At 47.3% G+C, this 27,925-nt stretch overlaps 1 protein-coding gene across 1 annotated transcript in view; it reads right to left on the minus strand.

Annotated features, from left to right (window-relative positions):
* CARMIL2 (capping protein regulator and myosin 1 linker 2) overlaps window positions 1–27,925 on the minus strand; it is a 123,521-nt gene that overhangs the window by 20,595 nt on the left and 75,001 nt on the right. Inside the window, exons 32-35 of the mRNA XM_090062483.1 lie at window positions 21,830–22,098; window positions 12,960–13,063; window positions 8,979–9,384; window positions 6,545–6,664 (exon numbers count right to left, since the gene is read on the minus strand). Of these exons, the coding sequence (XP_089918609.1) occupies window positions 6,545–6,664; window positions 8,979–9,384; window positions 12,960–13,063; window positions 21,830–22,098 (899 nt within the window). The remainder of the gene's footprint in view (window positions 1–6,544; window positions 6,665–8,978; window positions 9,385–12,959; window positions 13,064–21,829; window positions 22,099–27,925) is intronic.

Raw genomic sequence — 27,925 nt, forward strand, 5'->3', positions numbered from 1 at the left:
ACATTCACTGGGTAACTGAAATTAGACTGCCCAACCCAGAGAGCTGGCTTGGATATGACCCAAGAGGCCCTTTCCTACTGCCTCTGGGAGCAATGGAGACAAAATGGAATGGGCAAAATTGAGCACGTTTTTCAGGGCTCCATGTCCTCTCATGGTTTCAAGGATCCTCCCACATATATGTCCTGACATACAACCCTGACTGTTCCTTAGGGACACTGTTGGCCTTTCCTGCAAAAAACACTCTCTCCTTCACCGTTCCATTTCACAGACATTCTCCATGTACAGCATGAGACTGAGTTAACTACAGCTTTTAGTAAAATAAGCCCTTGAGTAATCCGCACAGTGTGATTGATACAGATATCAAAGAAGACTTCATACTAGCTAATTTTTGTGAGACTCTCTCCCCCCAAGCCTATTACCCTTGATTAAATGAGTGCCTGTGTGGAGAAAATGTGCACATTCTTCAGGAAAGAAGAACTTGAATCTTAGAAGCCTATGGGCCAGTGAAAGTCAGTGTCACTGGGCTCCTAACTTACCTGGGTGCTTTGGAAATCTCCAGCCAATGAGATCATATCTCCAATTGGTCCAAAACAGAAACCATATTAGGAGACCTTGCCACTGACTAAGAATAAAAAGAATTATCTCCATGCTCACTACTTCAGAAGCCTCTTTCCTTGAATGTCCTTTTTTCTATTGTCCAGTAGATATTTTGGCATCATGAGGACCCAAGAAAGGCCCCTTGAACAGTGGCTGTATAATCTAGGGAACAGAGTGGATAAAAGGATTTGCTTTCTCAGGGTGTGGGATGGAATTTTGACCATAACCAATTGCCAGTGCCAGGGATCCTCAGGTGCAAAGAAAGGGAATCCTTTATATCTCTCAACAGGGCATCCACAGAGGGCAAAGGTGACCATGGGGCAATGGGCAGAACATCGGAAATCATGCTGAAATTTCTCCAACTTGGAATCACAGCAGAGGACAGCATAGAGGCAGAGAGCAAATGCCTCTGTGGAAAGAGATCACACTCACAATTGGCCAAGCTGCAGTGTAACATCTCAGCATTTCTTGCTGAAGCTGAAGCAGGCTTTGAAAATGGAACTGGCTGTTCATTAGAGCTCTCCAGTGACCAAGGCCAAGGCAAGATGCTTGTCACAAGGTGAGCAGCACTGGGGCTGCACATGGAAGAAGTGGAGCTACCTGTGCGAAAAGAGGTGATGAGGTTCAAATTTACAGATCATCCAGACTCAGATATAGCAGGGCTTCCCTTAAAGTCGGCAGGCAAGGACAGAGCAGAGCTTTTACTTAGCTACTAAGGGAAGAATTTGTAAGTACCTGTGAAGTTAATGAGCCATGAGAACAGCCACTGGCTGGAAAATCAACTCCCTAAAGGATGACATGTAAAAACAGAGATTGCTTGGAACAGATTGTCTGAGCAGCTCTTTCAAGGAAAGGGAACTGCTAGGAACATGCATTTGTTTAAGGAAATGTTACACAGAATATGGTTTTGAGAACCCAATCCTGACAGGTGCTGACCACATACACTATTTCTGTCAGTGGATCAGACCCACACTGTTTGAAGGGAATGCAGCAGAGATAACTGGGCTTTCATAATGCATTTGTTACCCAGCCTTGTGAAAGTTTATTTTACAAATGACTTCACAGGGGCTTGGAGAACCTTCTCTGAGGTCTTGGGATTGGAAAAAAAGGAAGTGCTCAGTGCAAGAAGGTGCCCAATGAAGAACAAAAAGTCTCGAAATAAACAACTGCCATGAGAATCCAGCATATTATTTATGCTTGACATCCATGCTAAACTTAAAGAGGATGTGAACCTTGGTCCCCTGGACTTCATGGACAAGAAATAATCAGCCTCAGTCAGAAAAATGCAGTTCATTCTAAACTGGGAAGAAAAGACTAGCACAAAGAGGCAGGCAAGTCGCAGCCTGAAAAACAGTTAAGAGAAAAGGGGCAGCAAATTAGTTAAGGGTTTATAATGCGAGTATAGTAGCATCAAATGTCAGTGCAGATACATTACCATCCAGGAACTGGAAGGCAACAGCTCTTTTGTATGCAGCACAGGTTTGTCTCCACTGAGAATGCTGAGCGCACTTCTGGGTTCTCCATCACAGAGACAGGGAAGCTCAAAGAGATAAAGCAGCTAGAAAGGTGCCACCTATGAGGCAGGTTAAACAACCAAGCTTCTAAATAAATTTGCTGAATACCATGTTGATGAGGGAGAGGCCACGCAAATTGCAAAAACTTCTACACAAAGGTCTTGGTCCAAAGCCTGGTGATATTAATGGGATGCCCTCCAACAATGAGTGTGGGCTATAAATCCGGCCCTGAGATGGCAGAGAAGTCATTAGGGGTGGTCTAATGAGGTGCTGCAAAAAAGCAATAGCATGAAAATGCAGCAAAGGAAAACAGAGCGATTGGAAGAGAGGGAAACTCCATCATGTGCATCATTTAAAACCAGGCAGTGTAAAGCCCTGGAGCACATATAAGGGGAGCAATCTTATATGGGTTGTGTGATGGACTGAATTACGTCATACGTCTTTTGTAACTCTAACTTCTATGACATGTTCTCTTGGGACCACAAATGGACTGCTTATCCTCTCAAGCCCAAATCCATTAGTTACAGGAGAGCCATGCCTTTGTGATGAGCAGGGATCCTGTTTTCTTCTGTTTAAAAACTGCAAAATCTCTGATAAAAACACAAATTCTCTTATTAGAACCCCTCAAATCTGTGTTTTTCCTCAATTAAAATGAAATATCATTATATATATATAAAAATTGAACACAATGTTTTATTGATATATTTACAATTTTTAAGCAATTTGGAAGCCTACCAGTGCCTCAGTCATTATAATAAAATAAATTCTAAATACCTATACATTTTGGCATTTGATTTGGGGTTTTTATCATGGAAAAATCAGAGCCCCCCTTACCCGCTTCACTCACCAGAACACAGGCCCAGCTGCAGCTGCTCCCCCCTGCTGCTTCCTAGCGCTGAGCAGCCCTGCTCCTGCCCATGCTGTTGCCCCTCGCTTACAAGCCACAGACCCCCCAGCCCTGCTGGGGAGCCCTCACTCCTCAAAGGAAGGTGGCCAGCGGGCAAAGGAAAACCCACCACTTCCCGTGTTTTTCTCCTTTAAAAGGGGAAAATCCATGATTTTCTCCTTTAAAAGAGAAAATCTGCATTTTTCTTCATTAAGGAGATAATCTGCATTTTTCCACAGCAAATGGAAAACCCAGATCCCCGTCAATGAGGGCCTGTAGACACAAGGACAATACTAATGCTCCAGGAGAGAGGACTATCCTAGTGAAAAACAAATAAGTAGGTCTCAGGGGAAAAGTAATTATCTCTATAGAAAGGCTGCACATTTCCCTCAAAGCATCTATGTTCTGGAGATACACTCATGGCAATAGGAAATCCAACACCTATCAGCTTTCGGAGATGCTCCACCACCAGCACCAGAGCGTGCTAAAGTAGAGAATGAGAGAGAAATAACCCTGCTGCTCCCTGCCCCTTGTGTTCTGCAGCAGCTGTCACAAAGCATCCCCATCATCTGCTTCTCACATTAACTCAGGATAGTGTCACCTTTCTCCAGCTCAGGGCAGTGCTGTCAAGATGTCAGGAGTCTGATAGCTGAGCATCTATGTGAGCAAGGCTGCCTGAGTGGCACTAGTGGCATTAATGCATGATCTTGACACGTTGTATGAATGACCACAGGCTGTGCTGCTACATTAAAAATGTGGCAAGTGGTGGCAAGCAAAAGGCTCTCTGGAAAAATTAGGGGCATACATGTGGGTTGTATAAAGATGTGACACCAAAACAGTCACGTTGAATTGAGCTTCAAGACAAAGACCTAATGAGTTGCTTTTATCTGCTACTCTGCATGCCACTCAAATGTGTATTGCTTCAAGCCCGCTGTGAAGGTTGTGGGAATCTCTGCATGCTCTCGTTTATGAAATATTACGTATGGCTCAATTTACCTCTTAAATGTTCTGCTGATTACTACCAAATCTCAAAGGTTAGCTTCTTTCCAGAGACACTCATGGGAGGCAGGGAACATATGATCAAAGGATTTATGCACATGCAGCATAGCAATATCTGGGTGGGGTGAGTGGGATTTCATGGATATGCTAAAGAAGGTGGCCAATCCAGGAAACCTAGATTTCTCCATGTGGGATGATAGCTCTCATATAGTCCCCTGATAGGAGAACTGATCACATGATGAATCAGTTAAAGGGACCTGGAAAATAAGGTGATCTGAAGAGAGAGCAGAAAGATAGCTGCAGAAGAGAAAGAGTTCACAAGGAGAAGAAATAACCTATAGGCTGGGTGTCCAGAACAACCTAGAGCAGTGGTTCTCAACTTTTTCTGGACTTAAGACACCCTTAACTGGACTCAAGGCACCCTCCATAACTTTGTAAACTGAGTGGCACCCAATTTCAAAAGCTAATTTATATATTACAGTGCATACTTCCTTACAAAGGGCCTGGGCAGTAGGGGTGGGGGATTGTTCAGGCAGGGACAAGGCTGAGCCTGGTTTACGTGCTTAGTTTATCTGCTTATCTCGTCACACCTTGTGACGCCCTTCAAAAAAATCTGGCAGCACCCAGGATGCCCCGGTACTCTGGTTGAGAATCACCGCTCTAGATGGGTCTGCCCAAATCCCAAAGAAATACTCATGAGAAAAGAGGAAAACAGGGCAAGCATCTGAGTTCGCTCCGGTGGCACCCAAGCACAGCAGCTTGGGGGAACTTAACTAGGATAGAGTCATCAAGCAGGCTTCAAATGCTAAGTAGTGTTCAGGAGGCAGGGTCACAAGTTAGATTAATTCACACTGCTTGTAAGCAATGCCACTACATGTTGCTAATCTGCTATTTATCTTTTCATGGTTGTACTGTGAAGGCAGCCAAAGGCCTATCCAGGACTCCTGTGCCCCCAAAGCTGCAAGGGAACTCCTTCCCTGCCTTAAAACCTTGCAGTGGAAGGAAACAGCTGCTGTGCTCTCCTTCCATACATTAAACAAACCTTTTCACTGAGAGGCCCACTTACTGCCTTCACATAGGAGTAGCAATGGAGATCCCTAGAGAAGAGGGACACTTATGTCCACAGGGAGGAAGGCAAAGCAGCTTCCCCAATCTCCTTCCTTTCCCAGCAAAGTCTGAAATATTCTGAGGCGAGCAGGAAAAAAACTTGAAGGTTTCTGTGTACCTAAACCAGGCACCTTTGGGTGCTGCAAGATCCTTTTAAGGGTGCTGTAGCACTGTTAGGTGTGCATTTCCTTTCCAAAGACACCCACTCTTTTACACTGATTTCCATTCTTGGCCTCAAACACTTCAGCCTTTCAAAGCAAATCTATAGATCAGTTCTATCTTTGCCCATATTGTTACATGGCATTGCAAATTTTCATAGAAGCATAACTCAATCAGGCCTCTCAATCTGTGCTCACAACAAGCTGCAGATGTTCACACTAGCTATATGTCTACCATTAGTGTCTACAGTTGCCTGCAAACATGGTTGCTTGTGCATGAGCAATGAGAAACTATTGCTGAAAATCAGGGTGGCCATATTAAAACAAACCATTTCTCAAATCTCCAAATAAAGTGCCCAAGCCACTATTACCTTGCCCACCAGAGGCTACAACTCATGAGTTTTACAGACTAGTTTCCAGTTACTAGTTGCCCATCCATAGCAAACACTTTAACTATCCCAGTTTTCTGCATTATGGTCCCAACAGCCATCCTCTTTCAATCTGGTAGACCACTTTGCTCTGTAACACCCCACAGCTCCACAGGCAAAGAGTGGACTACGGAGCAACTTCTGTCTCTAAACACACTGTTATCTGAATCGGGTAATACATGCCAGAATAGAACAGAATGCATTACAGAAGACTTAATGTTAATTTAAAGAGGTGATCTGAGAAAGAGTATGGTCAGATGCCAGAATGAGTCACTTGATTATTTTGCCAGCTGTTGAAGTAAACATACTACTGGCACAAATTTTTAGGCACGTTTCCTCCCCAATCTCTATGGTCATTCACTTTCATTTATTATTAGCAGGCAAAAGGGAGTTACCAAGGAGGGAACAAACAAAAGCAAACGAATGACCATTTCACAGCAACAGAATGCTCCTCCTTCTCTACTGCCTCAGCGAAAGCAGAATCAACATTAGCAGCATCAGGCCCCTGTTGCACAGGTTTTGTTCTAATTCCATCCAGGACAGGGCAATGGCATACATGCACATTAACCAGGTTATTATGAACAGTTGGTCAGCCTGCTCCACTTGGATTTTACTTCACTGTCAGTTGAGTTTCTAATTGCGGGACTATCACTTACTAGGAGACTTCATTTTCCTCTAAGACCATGTGACTGAGTTTAGCAAAGAGGTTTGGGAGGGGGAGACCATGCTCAGTTCTGGGCCATGCCATTCTGTGGGATGGTCTGTGCCATACTGCAAATGCTGTCTCAGCCCCAACCAGACCTGCAGGTGTCAATGGCCACGTGGGACTTGGAAAAACACAGAGGCTTAGCTCACCTGCTTCTTCTTGCCCTCAGAGGACAGGACCTTGGTGACCCCAATGCGGTGGAGCATGACATGGACTCGCTGCTCAAAGGAGTTGGGGATCTCCCCATCACTCTTCTCAAAGTGCCTTTTCTGAGGACAAACAGAGCAAAGCCAGGGGGTCCATCAGGCTGCTTCTCATGGCTGAGAATGACAGAGTAGTGTGCAGACTGGTGGGGCTAGAGACCCATTGCTCTAGGTAATGGGATGCTAGGGTAAGATTCTGCATTCTCTCTCAGAGGCAAAGCACGAGGTCTGTAGCCCACAACTATAAACCATGTTTGTGCCATCCCAACTGCAGGCCATTCTACAGACCCTGGTGTCACTCAAACGCTGTGGGGGTCTGGCTAAGTTATGATGCCCCTCCTGAGCTGCCCCTTGGGCTTCTGCAATGTTGGAATCTCCACAGTGCTGTGTCCTTACCCCAACACACACCTTTTACCTTGCCCCTTCTCCCTGTATGCCCTCTGTGCTATGTCCCCAAGCCCCCCTACACCGGCTGCCATTATGGCTGGCTGTTTTTCACAGTGCCTGAATCCAGGAATCCTCCTTTAGCCAATCTTGGGACTTATAGGGTCCCTTCTATACTATACACCTTTTACCCATTGAAAAGGGAGGGAAGAAGGCAAGGGTCTTGCCTCAGGTACCTAAGCAAGTACTGTCCCTTTCTTTATCCTACCTAGTCTGAGGCATGCTGCCAAGAGACAAGTGCCATGATGCCTTAGCCATAATGTTGGTGCCTGTGCCTCTCTAGATATCTCCCCTCCCTCCCCAGCTGGCAACAGATTTACAGTCAATACCACTTCCCTCTGATACAACCTGCCAGCCCAGTGATTAGCTCATTTTCTGGTTGTTGTGTTTGCCTGTGTTCCCCAGTCCAGCCTCAACACTGGGAGTAAGCTTAAGTCTGTACTACTGGCTGCCATGGAACTCCCCTTGGTCTCCCTCTTATCCTGTTATACCTTACAAACTGGGACAATGTGAGGACTACAATGGGGCTCAGCTGCATCTGGGCTGGTTGGCATCACCCAAACCTCCCTACTGTTTTACAGACATAAAGAAGCAAGAGAGCATCACATCCCCACCTGTGCTCATGTCTTCCATGAATGCAACAGATTCTGTCGGTGGTGTAAGGCAGCAGCCCTTTCCATGAACATCTATGTCAAGCCAGGGCTGATCCATCACCTCCTCATCCCTCACCATTCATCTACCTGCCCCTGATCCATCACTCCTGAAAGTAACGGGAGTCTCTCCAATGACAACAATGGGCATGGGATCACATTTGCCCCTGTGTAGCTACTTTAGGCTGCAGAGGCTGGACAGTCAGAGAGAGAGAGCCAGAGAGAACCAGCTTAATGAAGCTAGCCCTTTACCTTCCTTGTCTAGTCCAGGTCTGTCTCCTCTCTAGCGCAAGACATAAATCTCAAGCAAAGGCCATCTCCATATTTCTGCTCTCTATCACAGAGTTACTTCAGCAATGTACCTGCCAAAAGCCAGAGGCCAAATCCCCCTGCCAGAGGTGAATCAGGATTTTGAAGAGGGGAATGTGAAAGCAGCATCCAGCATTGCAGGGGGTGGCTGTATCCTTCCCCCCCTAGCCCCTCTCTCCCCAACACTGGGTTGAGTAGACCATGCCGTGGACTTTGTAAGTCCCTGAATCAGGTAAGAAGCTCTCCCTTCCCCTCACTGCTCTCAGCACTCATTCCCCTCACCCTTTTTACTTATGCCCCAGGGCACAGGAAGGAGCCAATGTCACAGCCACTCCTGCCCCACTGCAGCCGAGACTGTGGGAAGTGGCTGCACAGAAAGCTGGGCTCAGCTGGGGACAGTGGTGGTAGCGGGCAGGTTTCCCCTCCTCTAAGGTAGTAGTACCCCAGGGAGCAGTACCCCGGGCTGGTGGAGAACACCCAGGAGGATTGAGCTGAACCTGCCCACTGCCACCGCTTCCAGTGTCTCCAGCTGAGCCTGGTTTCCCTGTAGTCACTTCCCAGAGCCCTAGCTAGAGGAGAGCAGCACAGCAGCTCTGGGGTTTCTCTTGTTCCTGGGTCACCTGAGGACAGTGGCAAGTGAATGTCCCCTTCCTGCACCCAAAGACATAAGTAGAAAGAGAGATGGAATGGGAGGGGAGGTGCTGCTGAGCACAGATGGGAAAGAAGGAGTTGCCTTACCTGCTTTGGGGATTCAAAAAATGTCCCCAGCTGCTACTCTCACATGGCATGGTCCAAGGGCCCCCAGTCCCCAGGGCTTCAGGGAATCAGTCATCTAGCTACACTTGGATCCACTCCTGCCCTGTGCAGGGAGGAGTGGGGCCTGAAATGCCACAGTCAATATACTAATGACACAACAGCACTGGGCAGTGATCTCCAGGAGCATGGGTTCTCTGGGGATTAGAGGGTAGGGGAGTTACCTTTTCATGTTTCACTCCTAGCACCTCCTCATCCTCCCCAGATAGGAGTATGAGTGACTGTGATTTGCCTTCTCTGGAATACTTGGGCCTGATCCTGCGGGCAGCATCGGGGGTCTGGCTGTGTTCTGTATCGGCTCTGGGCTCCACAGCCAACCCACCCTCTTCAGATTTGCTCAGAGGCTTGGCAGCTTCCCCTGCCTTACTTGAAGACCTTAAAATGTCACTCAGCATAGACTTCCTGCCTTTGGCTGCCACTGGGCTCCCCTCAGGTTCCTTTTCACACTTGGAGACCCTGGTGGACTTGGGTTTCTTGAATGCAAAGAAGTTTCCTATTTTCTTCTTGAAGGTCCGGGAGCCAGAGGATGCGAGAGGAGCTGAATCCAGGCAGATTTCCAGTGCAGCTCGGCTGTGATAAGAGAAGTCCAGAAAGAGTTAGTGCAATTGCAGACTGGAGATATGAAATGAATGCTGGAGTTGGGGCTACTGTACTCCTGATGCCTCACAGTCCTGAGAGTTGTGGCAGGCTCTCAGATGTTCTGCTGCCTGTCTGTAGCCTGGGGGAGTCTGCCCATTCTTCCTACAGTGAAAGGAGAGGGAAAGGGAACCAATCACACCCCTCAGAAGACAGTGGGTCACAAATCCTGGCTCAGAGGTTGGGACAAAGGGGGCCCTGCTCTGGCCACCTGCTGGATGTTTTGTTGGCTTAAAAGTACTGACCACTAAAAGTGGAAAGATCAATGGGCAAGGCAGCATTGCTAAGCACTGCTGAGCTGCTTGTGTTCAGGGCAGCAACTCCAGCTCACAAGCATGCTGCCCAATACAAAGATGGGCTACCTTCCAGACAATAGGACAGTGGGTTATTCGAAAGAGGAAGAATTTGTCGCAGAATGATCACACCACAAGGAATGGCAGGAACTCAGCTCTGCCTGCCCTGAGGCTGGGATTACTGACCCTGGAACAAAGCCATCTTTCTTCCTTTATTGCCAGGGCCAATACAGAAACATTCGTGCCTGGATGCTTTTCCACAGGGGGCACAGGTCTTACATGCACAAACACTCATGGGTGCTACAGGCTGACTTAGCGCAGCTTTACATCATGGCCTTCACAGTTGAGTGACGTACAGAGCCAAGAGCTTTCAGTCACTGAGGCAGCATGGTGCAGGTTAAAACCCCAAGGCACAGACAGAAGTGCAGCTCTCTGCCTGTAACTCATGGCACTTCCCAGGAAGCACCATGAGTTACCACAATCCCCCAGACCCAACAGGTATTCACTGTTGGGTCCCAGGGGTTGGGGGATCTAGCTTCAGTTTAGAGCAGCTATGAGTCTGCAGCTGCTCTCTGCCAGCCTCACCCCTCCCCACTTCAAGCCCTTGGCACTGTCTTCAAAATGGGAGCGGGGGGAAGGGAGTTGTTCTGGGGGTTGCCCAATTGGCACTGGAGGGTGGGGTCAGTGGATTTGAGCCTCCTCTCCACTTTGAAGGGGGCCTCCAATCCACCTGCCCCATCCTCCAGCACTGGCCACTCCCTTTCCCCTCCTCCCATTCTAAAAACAATGCTGGGAGTAGGGCTGGGCTGCATCATCCCAGCCCTGTTCCAGGCACACACTGACACAAATTACTGAAGGCACTCTGCTTTGGAGTGCCTTCATCTGAAACCTCATGTAATGATGGTTCAGATTGTCATGGGATTGGGCCCTATTAAAGCTCTCTGCAGCCATGCACTTGTGTCACATCTATAGAACACTTTCAGGAGCCAGCTCAGGTGAAAACTGTCACTTTTGTCTGCCCCTCCTGTGTCATGTCTCTTCTTGTTCTGGGACAGATGCTCATGGGCAGAGTCCTCACCGGATACTCTAAAGCCCTAGTCAGGAACATGGAGAAGATGTTCCCAAGACACAACACACAAGTGACATGTTGGGCATTTACCTTCAGGGTTATATGGTCCAAGAGCATTGTGCGGACAATGCCACCAACCCACACTGAGAAGCTGCCTCCCCTGTCTCTTTAAAATCAACCTGGGAGTACGGAATAAAAGCTGCCTGTGTGAGAATGACACCTGCTTCCCTGCAGGCAGGATACCTTGACACTCAAAATATGGTGCTAATGACTGACAATACTTACAGGATGTTCCATGTGCTGCTATGCACCATGCTCTGCTCAATCGGTGCTCTAGAATAGCCTGGACATTTAAGATTCCCCCAACCCTGCCAGATGAATTCCATTTAGTAACACATAGCCCATGGGAGCAGAGAGGTACTGTGTTCCTGAGGCCCGAGCCTATGAGTATTTTGTTTTATATAACAAAGCATGACTTCTATTGTAGAAGTCAACTGTGCACTGGTTAATGTCCCTGGCTCTTGTTCTCATGAGAGAGATGGACTGTGCATTGGATGGCCAGCCTTCTGGGAAGTCTGGGGTGGGGTTCAGTGCAGACATGTGGAGCAGATCTGTGGCAGGGAGAAACAGGTCAGATTTTGCAAAAGAGGAGAGAAGAGGGCAGATGTCACTCAAACCAATGTCAGCAAATCAAGGGAAATCAGAAGTGACCAACTGTAGGGAAATAAAAATAAGCAGGGATGAAACAAAGAGAAAGGTACTTCCCAACAGAATTACAGGACCAGGGAAAAGAGGGGAACAAAGACTAAAGAAGTATATGAAAGAGGGAGGAAAGGATATGAAAAGACATGGGGCAGAATCCCATTTCACCCAGTGGATCACCAAAGGGCAGCTTGAGGCTAACTGAATCACCTGATTCTTGTGTAGCCGTGATTCCACTGCCCCCTCTCTGGGCACAGAACTGCCCCCATTATGGGAATATAATCACCCTCCAGAGATGCAGGCATCTCTCTCTTCCTGTAATTGGGACATCAACACAGCCAGAGAGGTGATAGAATTGGCCCTACACAATAGTCAGGTCACTCAGAGTTAGTTTCAAGCTGCACTTTGGTTGTCCAAGTGAAGCAGGATTATGCCATGGGCTCCTTTTTCCTTTTCTTGCATTGAGGAGCCCAGGCATTGCAGAGTTTTGTTTGCAAACCACAGTGAGCCAAGCCTTACATAGCTGCTGCTGCCTGTTTTGTAAGTCTGAGGATACATGTTCAGCACTGACACATCACTTCCTGCCTACAAAGCGCTGACCTAGTAGTCCTTCCTGTTCCTGCAAATAAGGAAACAAACATGGAGGCAATTTGCCCAAGACCATGTGCCCAGCTAATGTTTTGTTTCAGGGTTAGAATCCAGGATCTCTTGGCTTCCAGTTCTGTACTGACTGCATTAGATGACACATCCCCTGCACAGTCAGTACAGAATTAGAAGCCAAGAACACTGCTGTGCTGACCAACCTTTCTTCATTTTTGCATTTCCATCTTTGGAATCAGACCCCAAGCCGAGAACCTATCAAGCTGCGGTCCTATAAAATTCCACTGCTCTCTTTGCTCAGCATGAGGTCATAGGCCCCCATGTCTATGTGTAGTCCCAGTGTAGGCAATTACATCCTGCCATCCTCAATCCCAACCCTGGCAGTTTGAATGGGACCATGTGGGCTAAACCTTCAGCCAGTATTAATTGTTTTAGATCAATGGATACATGCACATTTATACCAGTTGAGGATTTGGCTCCAATTCTGTTTTACTCACTGTCCTAAAAACTGCCATGTAGTACTGCTGTACACAACAGCAGTTATGTTCCACCCCAGAAAATGACTGAATTTCTGTGATGCATGAATCACATGGCTGACCCACTGCATAAGGGTGTTGGGTTTTATGAAGGTTCATCAAGTGTTTTGAGATTCCTGAGTGAAGAGAGGTAGAGAAACATAATAAACCTTAGTTATTAGGAGTAACTGTAACCCTGTAGTATGAATTTGAAAACATGCAAGGTCATTTACCTTGAGGAATGAATTGAGGAGAGTCACCCTGTTCACATATCCTTGGTTCATATTCAGGTAACATTCATGAGCCTGAATTAACCTGTTTTGTACTTACGGCAATTCCTCTTGGATCAACTTCTTGGTGAAGAACTCGTCTAGCCCTTCATCCACTCTAGTAATGCTCCTATCCTCATCGTTGTCACAGGAAACTGGCTGAACCTAAGAACAATAAATCACAGTCAGCAGGACAGTGTTGCAATGGCAGTGGATAGAGGAGGGGAGATGTCAGGAGAAAGTTGACTTTAGGGTGAACTATGCCAAGAACAAACAAGAAATTATTCCCTACAGTTCCTACTAAGCACACTAGGATTTCTAGGGAGGTGGTGGATTCTCTGTTACTAGAAGATTTAAAGGACAGGTCTGTCAGGAATGCCTTAGGCATAGCTCATCCTGTCTTGGGGCAGGAAATGGACAAGATGGCCTCTGAACATCCCTTCCAGCACTTTTTTCTATTATTTCTAGGATTATCTGTTCTATTGCACAAAAAAAAAGATGTAGGGATGTATATCTGTGTGTGAACATCCCCACCCCGTATATAACTTCCTCATGAATCTTCTGATAATCAGTGCCATGTGGCCAAGTACTAGGAGGGACATAAAAAACACTCCAGATTAAAATCACAACCCAGATACCATTTGCAGCATTCAAAGTGTCCTCTCTGTTACAGAGCACACAGTGAAGAGCCTGAAAAATCCCCTTCACAGCCATGGAATACTGGAGGCAAAGAATCCCAACTTAAAAGATCAAGCTCACAGAGGTACACCTAGATCCAAGAAACAGCTGTATGACAAGGCTCTTCCAGCCTCCTGTCAAACTGTCCCGGTATGCAATGCCTTGTTGTGTTTTGTTCATAGGTTTTCCATGACTTTGCTATAATCCAAGGCCTACGTTGTGTATAGGTTGCCCTGCTGCAGTGTTTCCAGCTCCTCAGCGCTAGGTTCTGAAAAGCCCCCTATATGATGCCTTTAGAAGCCTGCTGCCCTTAAGCTTATGCTCTGTAAAATCAGATCTGCAAAGTTCACATGGCTCCAGTGAGATGCACAATAGGGCTGTATGAAAAAGCACCATTTCATTTTGACTTCTGTCTCGCCGTTTCAAAGGTACAGTGTTTTGTTTTGTCATTTTGTTGAAACTCTTTTGCTGTTTGGACATGTTTCAGTGTTTCACCTATAAGCCATAATGGGGAATCGTGAAAATGCCTATAACTTTGTCATTTTGTGCCTGACTCAGATGAAGTTGCAAGGATGGTAGCCCCCTTCTGAGGGCATGCAGCCTGCCAAGTTTCAAGGAGGTAGATGCAGGGGTTCCTGGGAAACTGCACCTGAAACTGCTAAAAGCAAGACTGGTATCACTTGCCACCAGGCTCAGCTCCGTGGAGCTGAGGAGCCTTCAGCCGTCGGACTGTGCTCCGAGTGGGTCCGCCAGCCCCACGGAGCTCAGCCTGGCGGCAGGAGATGGCAGGAAAGCCAGTGGCGGAGCTGCTCAGAGCGCAGTCCTGGCAAGCACAGCCCGGTGGCGGGGGGCTCTGCAGCCCCACGGAGCTGAGCCTGGCAGCGGGAGGTGGGGGAGAGCCACTGGCCAGGGCTGCACTCTGAGTGGCTCTGCCACTCCCTCTCCCACCGCGGAGCTGAGCTGCATGGGGCTGGCGGAGCTGCTCAAAGTACAGCCCTGGCTCTCCCCCACCTCTTTCCATGGGCTGCTTTGAAACTCGAAATGTTTAGAAACTTTCAAATGCCCTCATTTCATTTTGAAGCTGTTTCGAAGCTGTTTGTTTGTTTCAATTTTGCTGTTTCAAGGTTCCTTCCGACCCTACCAACTACGAAACTATGAAAACAGCTTTGAAACAAAACACTCATCAAAACTTCACACAGTCCTAATGCACAAGAGAAGCTCAGTCTCCTGAGCAGCCTCCTGTCTCCCTGTGTCCACAAGTGCCGGATGTGGGAGTTGCCATTTCTTTGAACACTTCCCTCTTCACAGCAGGTATCCTTGGGCATGTGTCATTTTTCTTTTGATTTAACAGAGCAGCTACTCAGCCAGGATCCCAATTCTAATACCCTCAGGAAACATCCCACAGCAGGCAGGCTCCTCCTCAAAAGAGAAATCCAAGCCTATACCTGGCTGTAATCAGAGCTGGGATGAATCAGTAGATTAGCAGGTCATAACATCATCTGACCTGCCTTCCCTCCACCCTCACACATACACTGACAGCCTGGGCCCTGGGCCCTTGCAGCATGATCTCCCAGAGGACGTTCACCAGCACATTCTCCAGTCAGATCATGAATGTCCTCTGTTCCATTTCGTTTAGGAGACAAAATCACTGTGTACGGATCCACTCCTATTCCCCTCAGAGGCCCTTAGAGGCCCTACTGTCATCCCTAGCCTGCTACCTGTTTCTTCATTTCATCCCATTATTCTTGGTTATATCCAAAAGGATTGGACACCTGTCACGGACAACGAGCAAGGAGCACAGATCCACACAGGAGACTTTATTTTGGTGTGCTCACTCCCGCTCTCCCATCTGGGGGGCTGGACCTTTAAATACTCTCCTCACATACTGCTTTGTGGGACACTGCTGCCACTTTTCTATGACTTCCCTCCCCTTCGCCAATTTTTTTGCTGAGCTGCAGTACCCACCCCTGAGCAGAATACTCCCGAGACAGCAATACCAGTGCTGTGGATTGAGAGAGACTTGTTTCCTTACTTTGCAACACAAAACCACCTAGTGTGGCTCCCAGTCATACTAGTCTATGATTGCCCATTTCCCCTTGCATGCTCATATCCAACTGGATCTCTATTCTCTCCTCTGTTCTCCACACTATCTGCCAGCAAATCTTTAGGGCTTTTTCTCTAGCTGCATTTCATTCCCTTTCCAGGTTCTGCTCGTCATACCACACCCATATTTCTTACCTCCTAAATCCCTCTGCATCATTTCTCTGTCCTTCCTAGTGATCACCACCCCCATGTTCAGCATCAATGCACAGGTTACAAACACAGCTTTACTTCCTACAACATCACTGAAGTATGCTTGTGAGAAGGGACCTGCCTTCTGTGAGACCAGCCAGGTGCTTCCATATCTACACAGACTGTTCTTTAACAGGACACTTGCAACTCCCAGCCTTCAGCTGCATTTCAAATCATGTGATCAACCTGACATGCCAGCCCAAACAAATTAATCTGAGAGGAAACCTTTGATGTACAGGTTTCCCTCACTTTATGCTGTACATGCGTTCCTGGAAAATGGTGCATAACTTGAATTCACATAAAGGGAGCCCACTTTACAATGTAGCAAATAGGGATATGTTCCAAGACCTTGACTGTACTGATCCCAGGCCCATTTCTACCACTTTTACAAGACAATTTTGGTACTCGCCAACAGCAGGCAGTACACACAAGCACAGGGTGGTGGTGAATGTTACCATAATGGGGATGGCAACTACAGAAACACATGTCGTGGTCAACCAGTGAGGAGCACAGATCCACACAGGAGACTTTATTTTGGTGCGGTCACTCCCACAATGCACTGCACAAAGCAGCTGACTGCCGGCTTCCACCACACCAAATGCATAAAAGAGTGGATTTACCTTGCATATAATGAATTTTTAGTATAAAAAGAGTCATCGCATAAGATCAAATTCACACATACAGAACCATCAAAAAAACAAGGGAAATCTGTATAGCAGAAAGACAGAGCAGACAGGGTTCCCTGGAAAGCCCAGAAGTGCTTGGGGTATTTTCTGGTTAGAATATTGTGAAGTTTTACACAGAAATTAGTTTCTGGCTCATAACTAACGGGTGCATATGCCTATTGCTTCGTTCTCTGCAAAGGAGTCTGTGCTGCACAGACACCCACACACAGAGGTGCATATCTATAACTCTCTTGTTAATCTATTTATATGGTATGTTTTCTCATTATCTAGAGCAGGGGTTTTCAACCTCTTTGGATCAGTGTACTCCCCCCCGTGGCCAGACACAGAGCGGGGGGGAGGGGGCAGTGTGTGGCCAAATGTGGAGTGGCAGCAGCTGCTGTGTGCGAGCTTCCCCTGCCCCCCACATCCAGCCGGGTGGGTGATGCCTGTAGGGCAGCGTGGGATGGTGCCTGGCAGTACTCCGTCCCCACCCACCCGTGTATACCCCCTAAGGCATTCTCAAGTACCCCTGGGGGTATGCATACCCCTGGTTGACAACCCCTGATCTAGAGCATTTTGTGTAGCACATAAGCCCCTTGGCTTTGGAGCTGAATTAGATGAATCTCAGTAAGTTGCATTTCTTTCAAAAACCACTTTGAAACGTCCAATGGTCATAAACTCCTCCAATACTGTTTTAGGCTGGACATAAAGAAAAACTTCTTTACTGTCCGAGCCCCCAAGGCGTGGAATAGGCTCCCTCCAGAAGCGGTGCAAGCATCTATTCTGGACTCTTTTAAAAAAATGCTTGGATGCTTATCTTGCTGGGATCCTTTGACCCTAGCTGACTTCCTGCCCCATGGGACCCAATGTTCTTCCAAGGTCCCTTCCAGTCCTAATGTCTATGAAACCTAGGAAATCACTTAGAACTGGAGTCCTCTGAATCCCAGCCTGGGGGTGGGTGCAAGTGGTTTGGGCTTATCTTTCAGCAGCAGCACTGAGATGGCTCCATAGGCCATATAGTCTTTGCCTTAGATCTTTTTGCGTGAAGACCCAAGGTCTGAAGTATTAAGAGTCCTGGCCATTCCAGGGCCTCTTAAACACAAGGCAATTATTTCTTATTTCATAGAATCCATGGGATAATCAAGTGTTTTGAGTGACTTCCATAATCACCAAGAATGAACTCAGCCACAATCCTGGAGCTGGACACCCACAACATCTGAGGAGCTTTGTTCCGCAGAAACCACTGGAAATCAGGACTGCAGCATAGTGTGGGGAAGCTGCATCTCAGAAGGCCTGCTTGTAAGAGGAAGGATGCAGCTCTTGGAAGATTACAAGTTGCTTAAAGCTTTTGCCAAGCCCAACATAGAGCCCATTCAGTGCAGGTTTAATACTTCCCTGGTCTTGATTATTCTGATTAGGGAGAAGGGCTCCCATGGTTTTAGGGAGACCTTTGGGAAATGACCAGAAATAAGCCCTTGATTTCCACAGCTGAAGAATGCCTGGCAGAAGTTTTGCTTCTCAGGTTGGCCACCCTGGTGTCTTGCACAAATAGCTATAGCCCTGAGTCAAGATAGCAAGTACTGAATGGGGGCCTGAGGCACCTACAGTAAGGGCCTGGCTTTCAGATGTGCTGATCATCTGCCCCAAACTCTCATGGAACTCCAGGAGAGCTGGTGGCTGCAGAGGCTCAGCACCTCTGAATACTGGCCCATTTCTCTGCACGTCTGAATATAGCTTGAGGGGTCTTATTTTGATCACTATGTCTGAATTCATTGGCAGTGGTTTGTACAGCGAGTTGGGACTGGTTCAGCTATCAGTGGCCAGCTATGATGCTGTTACTGTCACAGTCCATTCAACAACAGCAGCCCAAGGCACCCTCACCATGACTATCCAATGTGCTGTTGTGCCTTTCACATGCTATTTTTCTGCCACCTCGTACAGAAGATTTCAGGCATGCTGGCCAGACACAGTTGAACAAGCTATGGCCAGATCCACTGTTCTGGGCGGAAAGTTTGGTGGACAGCAACATCAGAGGAAGTAGATGGTAGTAAAATGAAAGGAAGTCCAACATTCCTTTAGACTTGGGCAGAATTTTCATTAATTTCCAAGCTGCCACTTGGGAAAGGACCAGTTTTCAATACTTGGTCCAAAGCTATTTCAAGTCCCTGGGCCATCCCAGGACAAACTCTGAAAACTCAGTGAGAGGTCTGCCCATATAGCCAGGGACAGAACTTCACCCACTGCCTTTATAGAGCAAAAAGAAACATGCCACCTAACTGGTAAGTGTTCTGACCAAGCCAATCCAACCCTGCTCAGTCCCTGTGGGTGGCACATGTTCAATGACTGCCAGCCTGCCAGAGTGAAGACAGTTCTTTTTTGGTGACATTTAAATCCATAACACTTTTCATTCCATCACTCTGTGCCTCTTGGGATCGGTTCCAGTGGTACAGGATCTGCTTGCACTGTCACATCATATTCATCAAGTGTTGCCCTCATCTGATGCTCCACCAGTATTCTAGTGTGGGAGGACTCTCTCTCTGCCAGGAGCTGAGTGACAGATCCCACAGTCCACAGTGGGCCTATCCCTTGATTTCTTATCAGCTGGTAGGAGCAGCATCTATGTTCCGCTCTCACTTTTATGCTAGCCAACATGTGAGGTGATTTTTATTCTCAACACTGCAGAAGAGCTGTATCAAATTGATTAGGCTTTGAACCCTCCACAGCTGGGCAGACCTAGAGGTTGGCCATACAGAAGATACAGCCAGCTAATTACCTCATTCCCCTGTAAAGTCCTATAGCTTGAGCATCCTGCGTCACCAAACTTCTTCTTGCAAAGTTCAGCTGTAAGACCGTGACACCCTTAAAACAATCCTGGGTGTGAGCACAGCAGTGCTCTGAGGTACACACTAGAAGATCTCAGCACATGCTAGATGTAAATGCAGTACAATTCCTTCCAGCATGGAAGGACACGGGCAAAGTGAGGCATGGGAGCCTTCCCTGTCTCACCAGTGAAGGGAGAAAGCCCCAAATAGCCCCGTCTTCTGGATGGCGTGAGTCATTTCTTCTCATGCTGCTGAGGCAGCAGAGGAGTGAGCTACCTCTCTGGGAGGAGGCTGTCAAGCCTTTTCTTGTCTCAGGCTAGATAAGGAACAGGAACTGTTTATCTGTCTACTCAATGTTATACTCCTTTCTGCTCTACTATGGGGAGAGCTCAAACTCCTGACTGATATCACCTCCCCCCATGCCTTATGTTAATACCCAGCCCCCAGTTTATACCAGGCTTAAAAATAAACTGGATTACTAATAATTTCTTTCTGCTCTGTGTTTGCTCTTTAATAATCTGAAGTACAGTGGTGCACAGGGAAGGGAAGAGGCCTGGCTTGACTGCTTTACAGACACACTGCTGTAATAATGCTTCAGTCTCTGAGAGTTGACCACTAACCCTGAGATTTGAGACCACTAACCTTGAGAGGTGATCACTAACCCTCTATAATGAAGCCAAATTAGTGCTGACATGATCCATGTGTAATCGACCCTCTAGCCTGAAAACACACTAATGCAGGGCTGAAAGAGGCCCCAAGGTATCAGATCTAGCCCTCTAAAATTACTTTCAAAAGGAATCTCCTCACTTCACACCATCACACACAACTCTAAGGCCTATTACCTGTGACAGGCAAAACCCAACCTCCTTTTGGTGTTTGAGACTGCTGGGGCTCCCTAGGCAATATCTACTAAAGGAGATAGGTACAGCAGCATGTACTAGAGTTCAGCTGAGTCCAAACCCCAGCATATGTTTCTAGACATAACAGGAACTCCCCTTGTTGCCCAGACTAGGTGGAAGTTTACCTAAGCTCTCAATGTAGGTGTCAGGCGTACACTCCATGTGGGTGCCAGGGTGAAACTCATCTTAGTGGATAGACATAGAAATGGCTGTGAAAAGTGACCCAGCAGCTCCACACATGGCAGTGCAGGGCAGGGGGCTGGATGGAGGTAGCCACAGTTCCATGGACATACCAGATCTCCACACACAAGCAGCCAATGGCTGGGTATCCCTTCCCTTCGAACAGCAGGAGCCACCATTCTGGCCCAGAACCAGGCACAAAAACTGGGAAGAGCAGCACGATGCCCTTCATGGCTTGTTGCTGACTGCAGGGCATGTTATGCCTCCATCAGTCTCACTAAAAAAAGCCCATTTAGAACAGCTATTCTCAGGGTTTGCATGCTACTGCACAATCCCAGGGCACCCCAGACCAAACAGCCCTTAATCCTTGCCCTCCTGACAGGAGGCTGTGGAGAGCACCTGCAGTACACCCTTCACCTTGTGCTGACCAAGATCAGTACTCCTTTCTTGTGGAAAGAGAAGCCCCTGGCTCGAAAATGAAACCAAGAGAAGACAAACAACAGAACGTCCTATACCAGAAAACCAAACTCATCTCTCAGCTCTTCAAACCATCCTACTGGGAGATGCACTAATCTCTTCTAAACTAGTAAGGACAGCACACAGCCCACCTCTCCCATCCATGTTGTGTGCACTGGAGTTCCTCTAGCTCTTGTGACACAAGGTATAATACAGATGCACCCAAAAGTTACTCCACCCAGTTGTGGCATAAGGTGAAGTTATAAGTGAATTGTTTGCCAGAAAGAGGGCATTCCCTGTCACTTTTGAAAATAATCCGATAGGTCATAAGCATCACAGAGCTATATATGCCAGTGTTTTGTGGAAAGGATTCAAGGTTAATTGAAAATCTGTTCAAAAAAAGTAAAGGCCTTTTCATTAGGCCAGTGACCCCTCAGAGGAAACAAGCCACTAATAGTTAAAAATAAGTCACACAGTTTTGCTGAAGGATTCAGTAGATGGATTTCACTTGCAGCCCCCCCAACCCCCCAACCAAAGAGTTAGGGGCAATTGAAACGGTGTCTAATCCTGTAAGAGAGGTCAGTGAATAGGCAAGCAGAGAGAAAGAAATGCTGCAAATACACAAAACCTCTACACACAAACTGCAGCTTTCCTGGGTAGATCACACCTACTACATTTCTGCAGCAGCTTAAAAAAATTATATAAAGGAAAGATTTCAACATTCCCCTGGTAACACAAAAACACAGTAACACCCTCACATATAAACAGCCCCCTTTGAGGTGGAATCCAGCAGCAGCTTAAGCACAGCTGATGACTGCATAATAAACCAGCTGCTGCTCAGTATGTTTTATCTTCCTGGGCTGGAATAAATGCTGATGAAGATATTTACCCATGACAAAAAATAAGCCCTGCCTGATTGAAAAATGAAATTGGTCTTACATTTGGCTTGCTTGGAGGCTGCTTGTTTCTGCGGTTGGGCCTGGGCCTAGTTCGGGTATAATGCTCCAGTTTCTCTCCCTCAGTTGGCAGGTCCATAAGGGATTGTGTGGATGCAAGCTCTGTGCAAGGAAGCAAACTGCTTCCAGCCTCAGCATCCTTTGTGGAGGCAGGGCGTGACTTCACAGAGGCACAGCTGACTGACAGCAGAGCCTGGTGAGTTCCAATCTCGTTATCTTCTGCCTCTGCCTGAAGATTGAGCTCCGAGAGACCTGGGGAGGTGGGAAAAAAACCAAAAACCTTTGAAAAGCTACCCCAGGATTTTCTATCTACCCTGAGCAGGTTTTTCTGCTACAGAAAGATTATTACACAAGACAACTAAGAGAAACACTTAGAGATTACTGCAAACATGCTTGGTGCTCTCTGCACCAGAGGAAAAAAAAAATCCCTTGCCACACAGCTTGTGTAAGTGCAATGGATGGTGGGTGTAGCTTGTGCATCCACCTTTTGGAACTGAATTAAAGCTAATTCTGGACTTGATCCTGCCAAAGCCTCTATGCACAGAACTACGGTCAGAATCCCTAGGCTCCATGTGTAGAGAGTGCTGACAACTGCGAGCTTGTGGGCGAGACCAAGGTGGCATTGATCAGGGTCCTTCCTACCCTGGGGAAAGGCAGCTGCAAAGCTGTCAGGGAAGAGGTGATTGCTTAGTGGACGAACTGAGCAAGAACCAATTCAAAGAGCTTGAGCAGGACATGCTTGTTCTTACCAGTGAAACTGAAACACCAAAACACAGGCTGATGGGAAATGTAGTACATTTGATTCCAATAAGCTTGCGCTCCTAAGTCAACATGTTGGATTTGGAAGCTCCTTGGGACAGACGCACTCTGTGTTGTGTCTATGGCAGGGTGTTCAACCCATGGCCTGCAGGCCAAATTTTGCCCCTGCTGTGGCCAGCCTGAGGCGGCAGAAGACCTCAGGGCCCGATCCTGGCATGCAGGAGTACAGGGCCCAATCCCAGCTTGCAGAGAAGGCATTGGGCCCAAGGATCCAGTGTGCAAAGCCAGGCAGAGGTGGTGCAGGGCCCCAAAGCCCAATCCCAGCACACAGGGCCAGGCTGAGGTTGCACATGGCCCCAGGGCCTGAACCCAGTGCATGGGGACAAAGTGGGGCCTGAGGCTGCAAGGACCCAATCCTTGCATACCAGGTCTGATCTGGCCCACCGGCTGGCCTGTGCCACTTCTCTGGCCTACCAAGCCAAAACGTTGAGCCCCACTGGTCTATGGGATCCTGGGTCAAGAACTGAAACTTAAATGTCAGTATGACATTAAAAAAATCAGTCATAATAATAGTTTTATCTTTTTGCCAAGTTAACCTGAAAAGAGGTGTGGACTGGCACAAAGGAGTCCCATTCCAGCAGCCATGGGACATGGGGAGTTGCACCTCCTTGCACCAGCATAGCTATCTCTGAGTTATGGCAGTTCATCCCCCAGAAGGCCTGGTGGAGCTGCTGTGGCCTCCCACCTTTAGGGCTTTCCAGGGCCATACAGTGGGAAACAACTATTAGGAAATGTCTGTAGCAAAAGAGCACCTCCCTTTGGCTGCCTTGGTCAAGCCTTCCTCAGCCAGCAGTCACTGTTTGGAGCTCATTTGCCTACTGGCAATTCCCACCAGACCTTCCACCAATGATAATATCAGGCAGGTTTAATTCCCATGGAAACAGGATTAGACTCATGAGTGAATATGACCCTGAATGTTGGGTCCCCATCCTGTTATCAGATGAGGGAGGGCCACCCCTACACCCAGGCAAACAGGATGGGGCTCTAAAGAGACCTTGCAGGATCACTGAGATGCATCCTTATGGATCTCGCTGAATGAGCAAAACCTTTGTTCAGCAGCATTAGAAATATGTACCAGAGAGAGTGTTGCTCTGCTCTGACACAGCAGGGAGCCAATTTGCAATGGCACAAACAGGCCTGACTAAGAAGCAGCTAGTATTTAGTTTCAGCAGATCTTCAGTCAGAGTGCCCTGACACCCTCAGATACCACCAGATTCTTTCAAGGGTGCCCCAAGGTATAAGGGGGTAAGTGCAGGCTGAGACAATCCCCATCACCACTGTGCATCCTCTCTGCAAGGAAGTGAGCCCTGTAATATATAAATTAGTTTCTGCAATTGGGTGCCAGTTGTGGAAGGTACTTCAGCTCAAGTGAGAGGTGCCTTGAGTCCAGTGAGGGATGCCTTGAATCCACAAAGGCTGAGAACAACTGCCATAGCTGCTTCAGTGATTAGGCACCTCAGACCTTCCCCTCATAGCCTCTTTGTTACACAAACACTGACACGTTGCTGCATAACTCCCTAATATCATGCTAAGCAGTAGATCAGAAATCTCAGGCTGGGCCAGTCATCCATGAGTGAATGTAGACAAAGGACACCCATTTCTAGCCAGGGAGTTAGATCACTGGGCGCAGCTGGATTTAAGTTAGTCTCTCCTCACCAGCAGCCTGTGTGTGTGCACATGTGTGTGTTTTTATTTAAATTTTCCATATTCCAAGCCAAAATCAGCCAAAACAAATTCCAAATCCAAGAGTCAGTCCAGAACCGTAAGTGGCCCTACTACCAGCAAACATTCTCCACCCCCATATGGGGCTTCAGATGTTTCCAAAACCTTTGGCGGGCATCCTACTTGCAGGCCCAAGCCCAGAGGCTTGGGCTTCAGATGCCCCTGAGTTTTGCTTGCTCTCAGCCATAAGGCTGCAGAAGCAAGCAAGGGAGAAGTCTTGGTAAGGAAAGGGAGCAAGCCCAACTCAGGGAGGAGGAAGTAGCAACTGGGACTATCTCCTCACTCAAACCAATCCTTGCAGGTGCCATCGAACGTGTGCCAAGGTGTACTAGCCACACTTGACAGAGGAGCATGTGGTACCTGACACAACCACTGTACCAGTGAGCAGTGCAGCTCTTCTCTCAAATGCCACATGCTGGGTGCAACCTCCAAACATACCTGTTTGTAGTGTTATTTGGGCAGCCTGTGTAAATACCCCATGGAGGAAGTTTGTTATGCAGAGGCCCTGGAGTATGCTGCTGGATGACTTGCCATGAATGAGACCTGGACATCTGAGGCAGCACTAAGAACACCCTATGAGGGACTGGCTGTCCCCCCTCCCTAGTCCTTTCTGCAGCTTCAGATACCCTCATGCGTCCACTCTTAGAAAAAAGTCCTTCATGGCTAGGAGCAGTGATGTAATGAGCTCTGGCACTAGACTGGCAGGCTTGTTTCTGAGGGAGTCCCAGGGATCTCAGATCTGAGCTGTGCCCACTTCCTCTTTTGATGTCCCAAGACCTATCCCCAGCATCAAATTGCTGGGTTGCAGGTAACATTTCTTCAGCATGGAAGGGACCTCATATGGTACAATGCACTCCCAGGGGCTGGGCACCCTGCCTCCATGCTTGTTTTTGGCCTTTGCCAGCCCACAATGGGAAAGAAAAGGAAAATCAGGATTAGACCACCTCATCATGTCCTCACAGAACAGAAAGCCACCTCCTGCCCACCATGCTGTTTCACAAAGAAAGGCTGGTTCTACTAATTATTGCTGTGGAGAGACTTCCTAATTATACACCATTGCCTATTTGAGGCCATGTTGATCAATACTCCCTCCAGCCTTGGCTCCTATAATGTTATTGTTCAAATGGGCAATATGCCTGCTCTTATCTCCCATAGAAGACCCTAAACCATGCTCTTGTCTAACCTGGGATCTGCTGAAAGCTTTGGGTCCTAATGGGCAATATGACATACCACTCCAAGCAGTAAGATGTCACCAAAAGGCCAGGTATTTTCCTTGTTCTTCCTCACTTTGGGTTTTATATAGACTATCACTAGGGAGCTGGCTTCCAAGAGCATTGCCCCCCTGTCATATTCATATGGATTGTTACCAGGAGGCTAGCTTTCACGCATACACAACAGCGTTTGTGGTTTGAACAGGTAAGACACTGCCCCTGTTATGGGAACGTCTGGGAAAAGCACCCATTTTGTTGAGAACTTTCTGTCCGACCCATGGAACTGGGCAACCTATTGACTATTCACCTATCCAGGATGCTAGATACTTGTTATGGACTTTGGTGAAGTATCCATTACTTGCTGACAATGATGAGGTACTCAATCAGATTGAGATAACAAAAGGCTTAATTACGAGTGAAGTCTTCCTGGCTGGTGGTGGACAACTGGAGATTGACAACAGCCGAGTAGAAACATTGTATAAAGAACTGTCCCTGGGATCAGCAGCTTCCCTAGAAGGGGAAGAGGAGCCCAGGCTTTAGACGCCAGAGACAGCAAGCACCCTGTGCGGAGGTGCAGGAGATGAGAAGAGAGATTCGCAAAGAATTTCTTGTTGAAGCGGCGAGTGTCAGGCATCCGGCCCTTTGGAAGATGATTGCTAATTCAACCGGACGATTGCAGCTTCGTCCACATCCATGACAAGGACTTTGTTGCTGTGAATTGATACATGGGGCAGGCTTGCAAACACCCACCCGGTAAGTGTTTATTGCGGGACTGATAAGTGAATTGGGAACTTGTAGGGAGAGCCAGCTGAGGGACCTACAGCTGGCGGCCAGCTGAGCTACACTTCTTGTGAGTGGGCATTGCTGATGCTCTTTATTAAAACTAAGTTAGCTCTCCTCTCATGTGGTGTTCCCCTTTAATTACTCCCATCAAAGTTGTGGCAGGCGAGAGTCACACTGAAACGAGGGAAGACGAAGCTATAACATCTTTCTGTGTGCCCTGGAAGAACACATTTACAGTGGTATAAAGCAATTGGCTGGGGCAGGGCATGTGACTGCTGCTTCCTTCTTTAGTTCTTCCTTCCTTCAGTAAGCAATTTTTTCCAAATTGCTGCTTCCTTTTTTGCACTTTTGGGACTCATCTTCCAAATGGACTGCTCACAGGTGTAGACTTGGAAAACAGTATAACAGAATGCAGCATAATTCAACTTCTTTGAGCAATTCATCCTGAGCCATTTATACTACTCTTGATTGTGGTTCAGTAACTTTCAAGGCAATTGCTCCCAGATATACCAGGTCAGAATCTGGGTCAGTGTCACTCACCATTTCCTTGAATCAAGGGACCCCTGAAAACAGATCATCAAGTTCCTGCTCAGAACTGACCAACAGAAACGTTAGGTGCCAAAATGGCTTTAACTAAGCCATTAGGCTTGCTGGTGAGCTGTCACTACCTCATCATCAAAGACCCACGTTCCCAGGCCAATACAATGGTAAGCGGGTGCTGCCCATAACTACGTGATGTGGATGATGCCTACCCTACAGGAACAGACTGACTGTGGGAGGAAACCCTCCCAAGGGTTTCAACAACTTTCCCAGAAGGGAAAAGGAAAGACTCAGGTGAATTTTTTATGCCAGCTTGGTTTGTCTACCTGTAGCTGCCCATTAAGATCAAGATGGGAAGGACAGGTTTTGATGGGCTTTACCTGTACAGTAAAGTTTGAATAATGAAGGTGTAGATGTCTGTGAGCAATACTCTGGTGACCTGTGCCTGGACCTCCTTGGAGATTAGGCAAAGCCAGATGTCTCTGCAGTGATAGCATGACATTACACTGTCTTAATGCTCATACAAGCATGTTTTCCAACTGGGGTATTGGGAGATCATAACCTATCCAACCTGGACACCATAAAGTCTTTCTATTCGTCCTTACTGAGCCTCTTTTCATGCCTTATAGGGGTATTGTAATACTCATTTACATGATGTATAGCAAATGTTAGGCTGGCCTTCCTCTCAGATTGCCTAGATGGGGAGTAAAATTTCTTTGCAACTGTCAATGAATTACATCAAATTAAATGGCATCAGCACCTCCAGGCCATGGTGGGAAATAGTCACAATTTTGGAAGAAAGCATTAACAATGGTTTCCGGAAGGCCAAAATATATCTGTGGTTTCACTGTGTGGTCATATGGCTGCGTGACTTCAGTATGTCTCCTTATGTATGAGGCAAGACACAAATTGTAAAGGCTTTACATAGGATTGCTAGAGAGGTCCATAAACCATATGTTCATGCTTTAATATATATGAATATGGTTACATGGTGCTGTATCTGC

Source organism: Crocodylus siamensis, chromosome 9 (genome assembly GCF_052110815.1).
Source record: "Crocodylus siamensis isolate JL-2025a chromosome 9, ASM5211081v1, whole genome shotgun sequence".
Taxonomy (NCBI): Eukaryota; Metazoa; Chordata; order Crocodylia; family Crocodylidae; genus Crocodylus; species Crocodylus siamensis.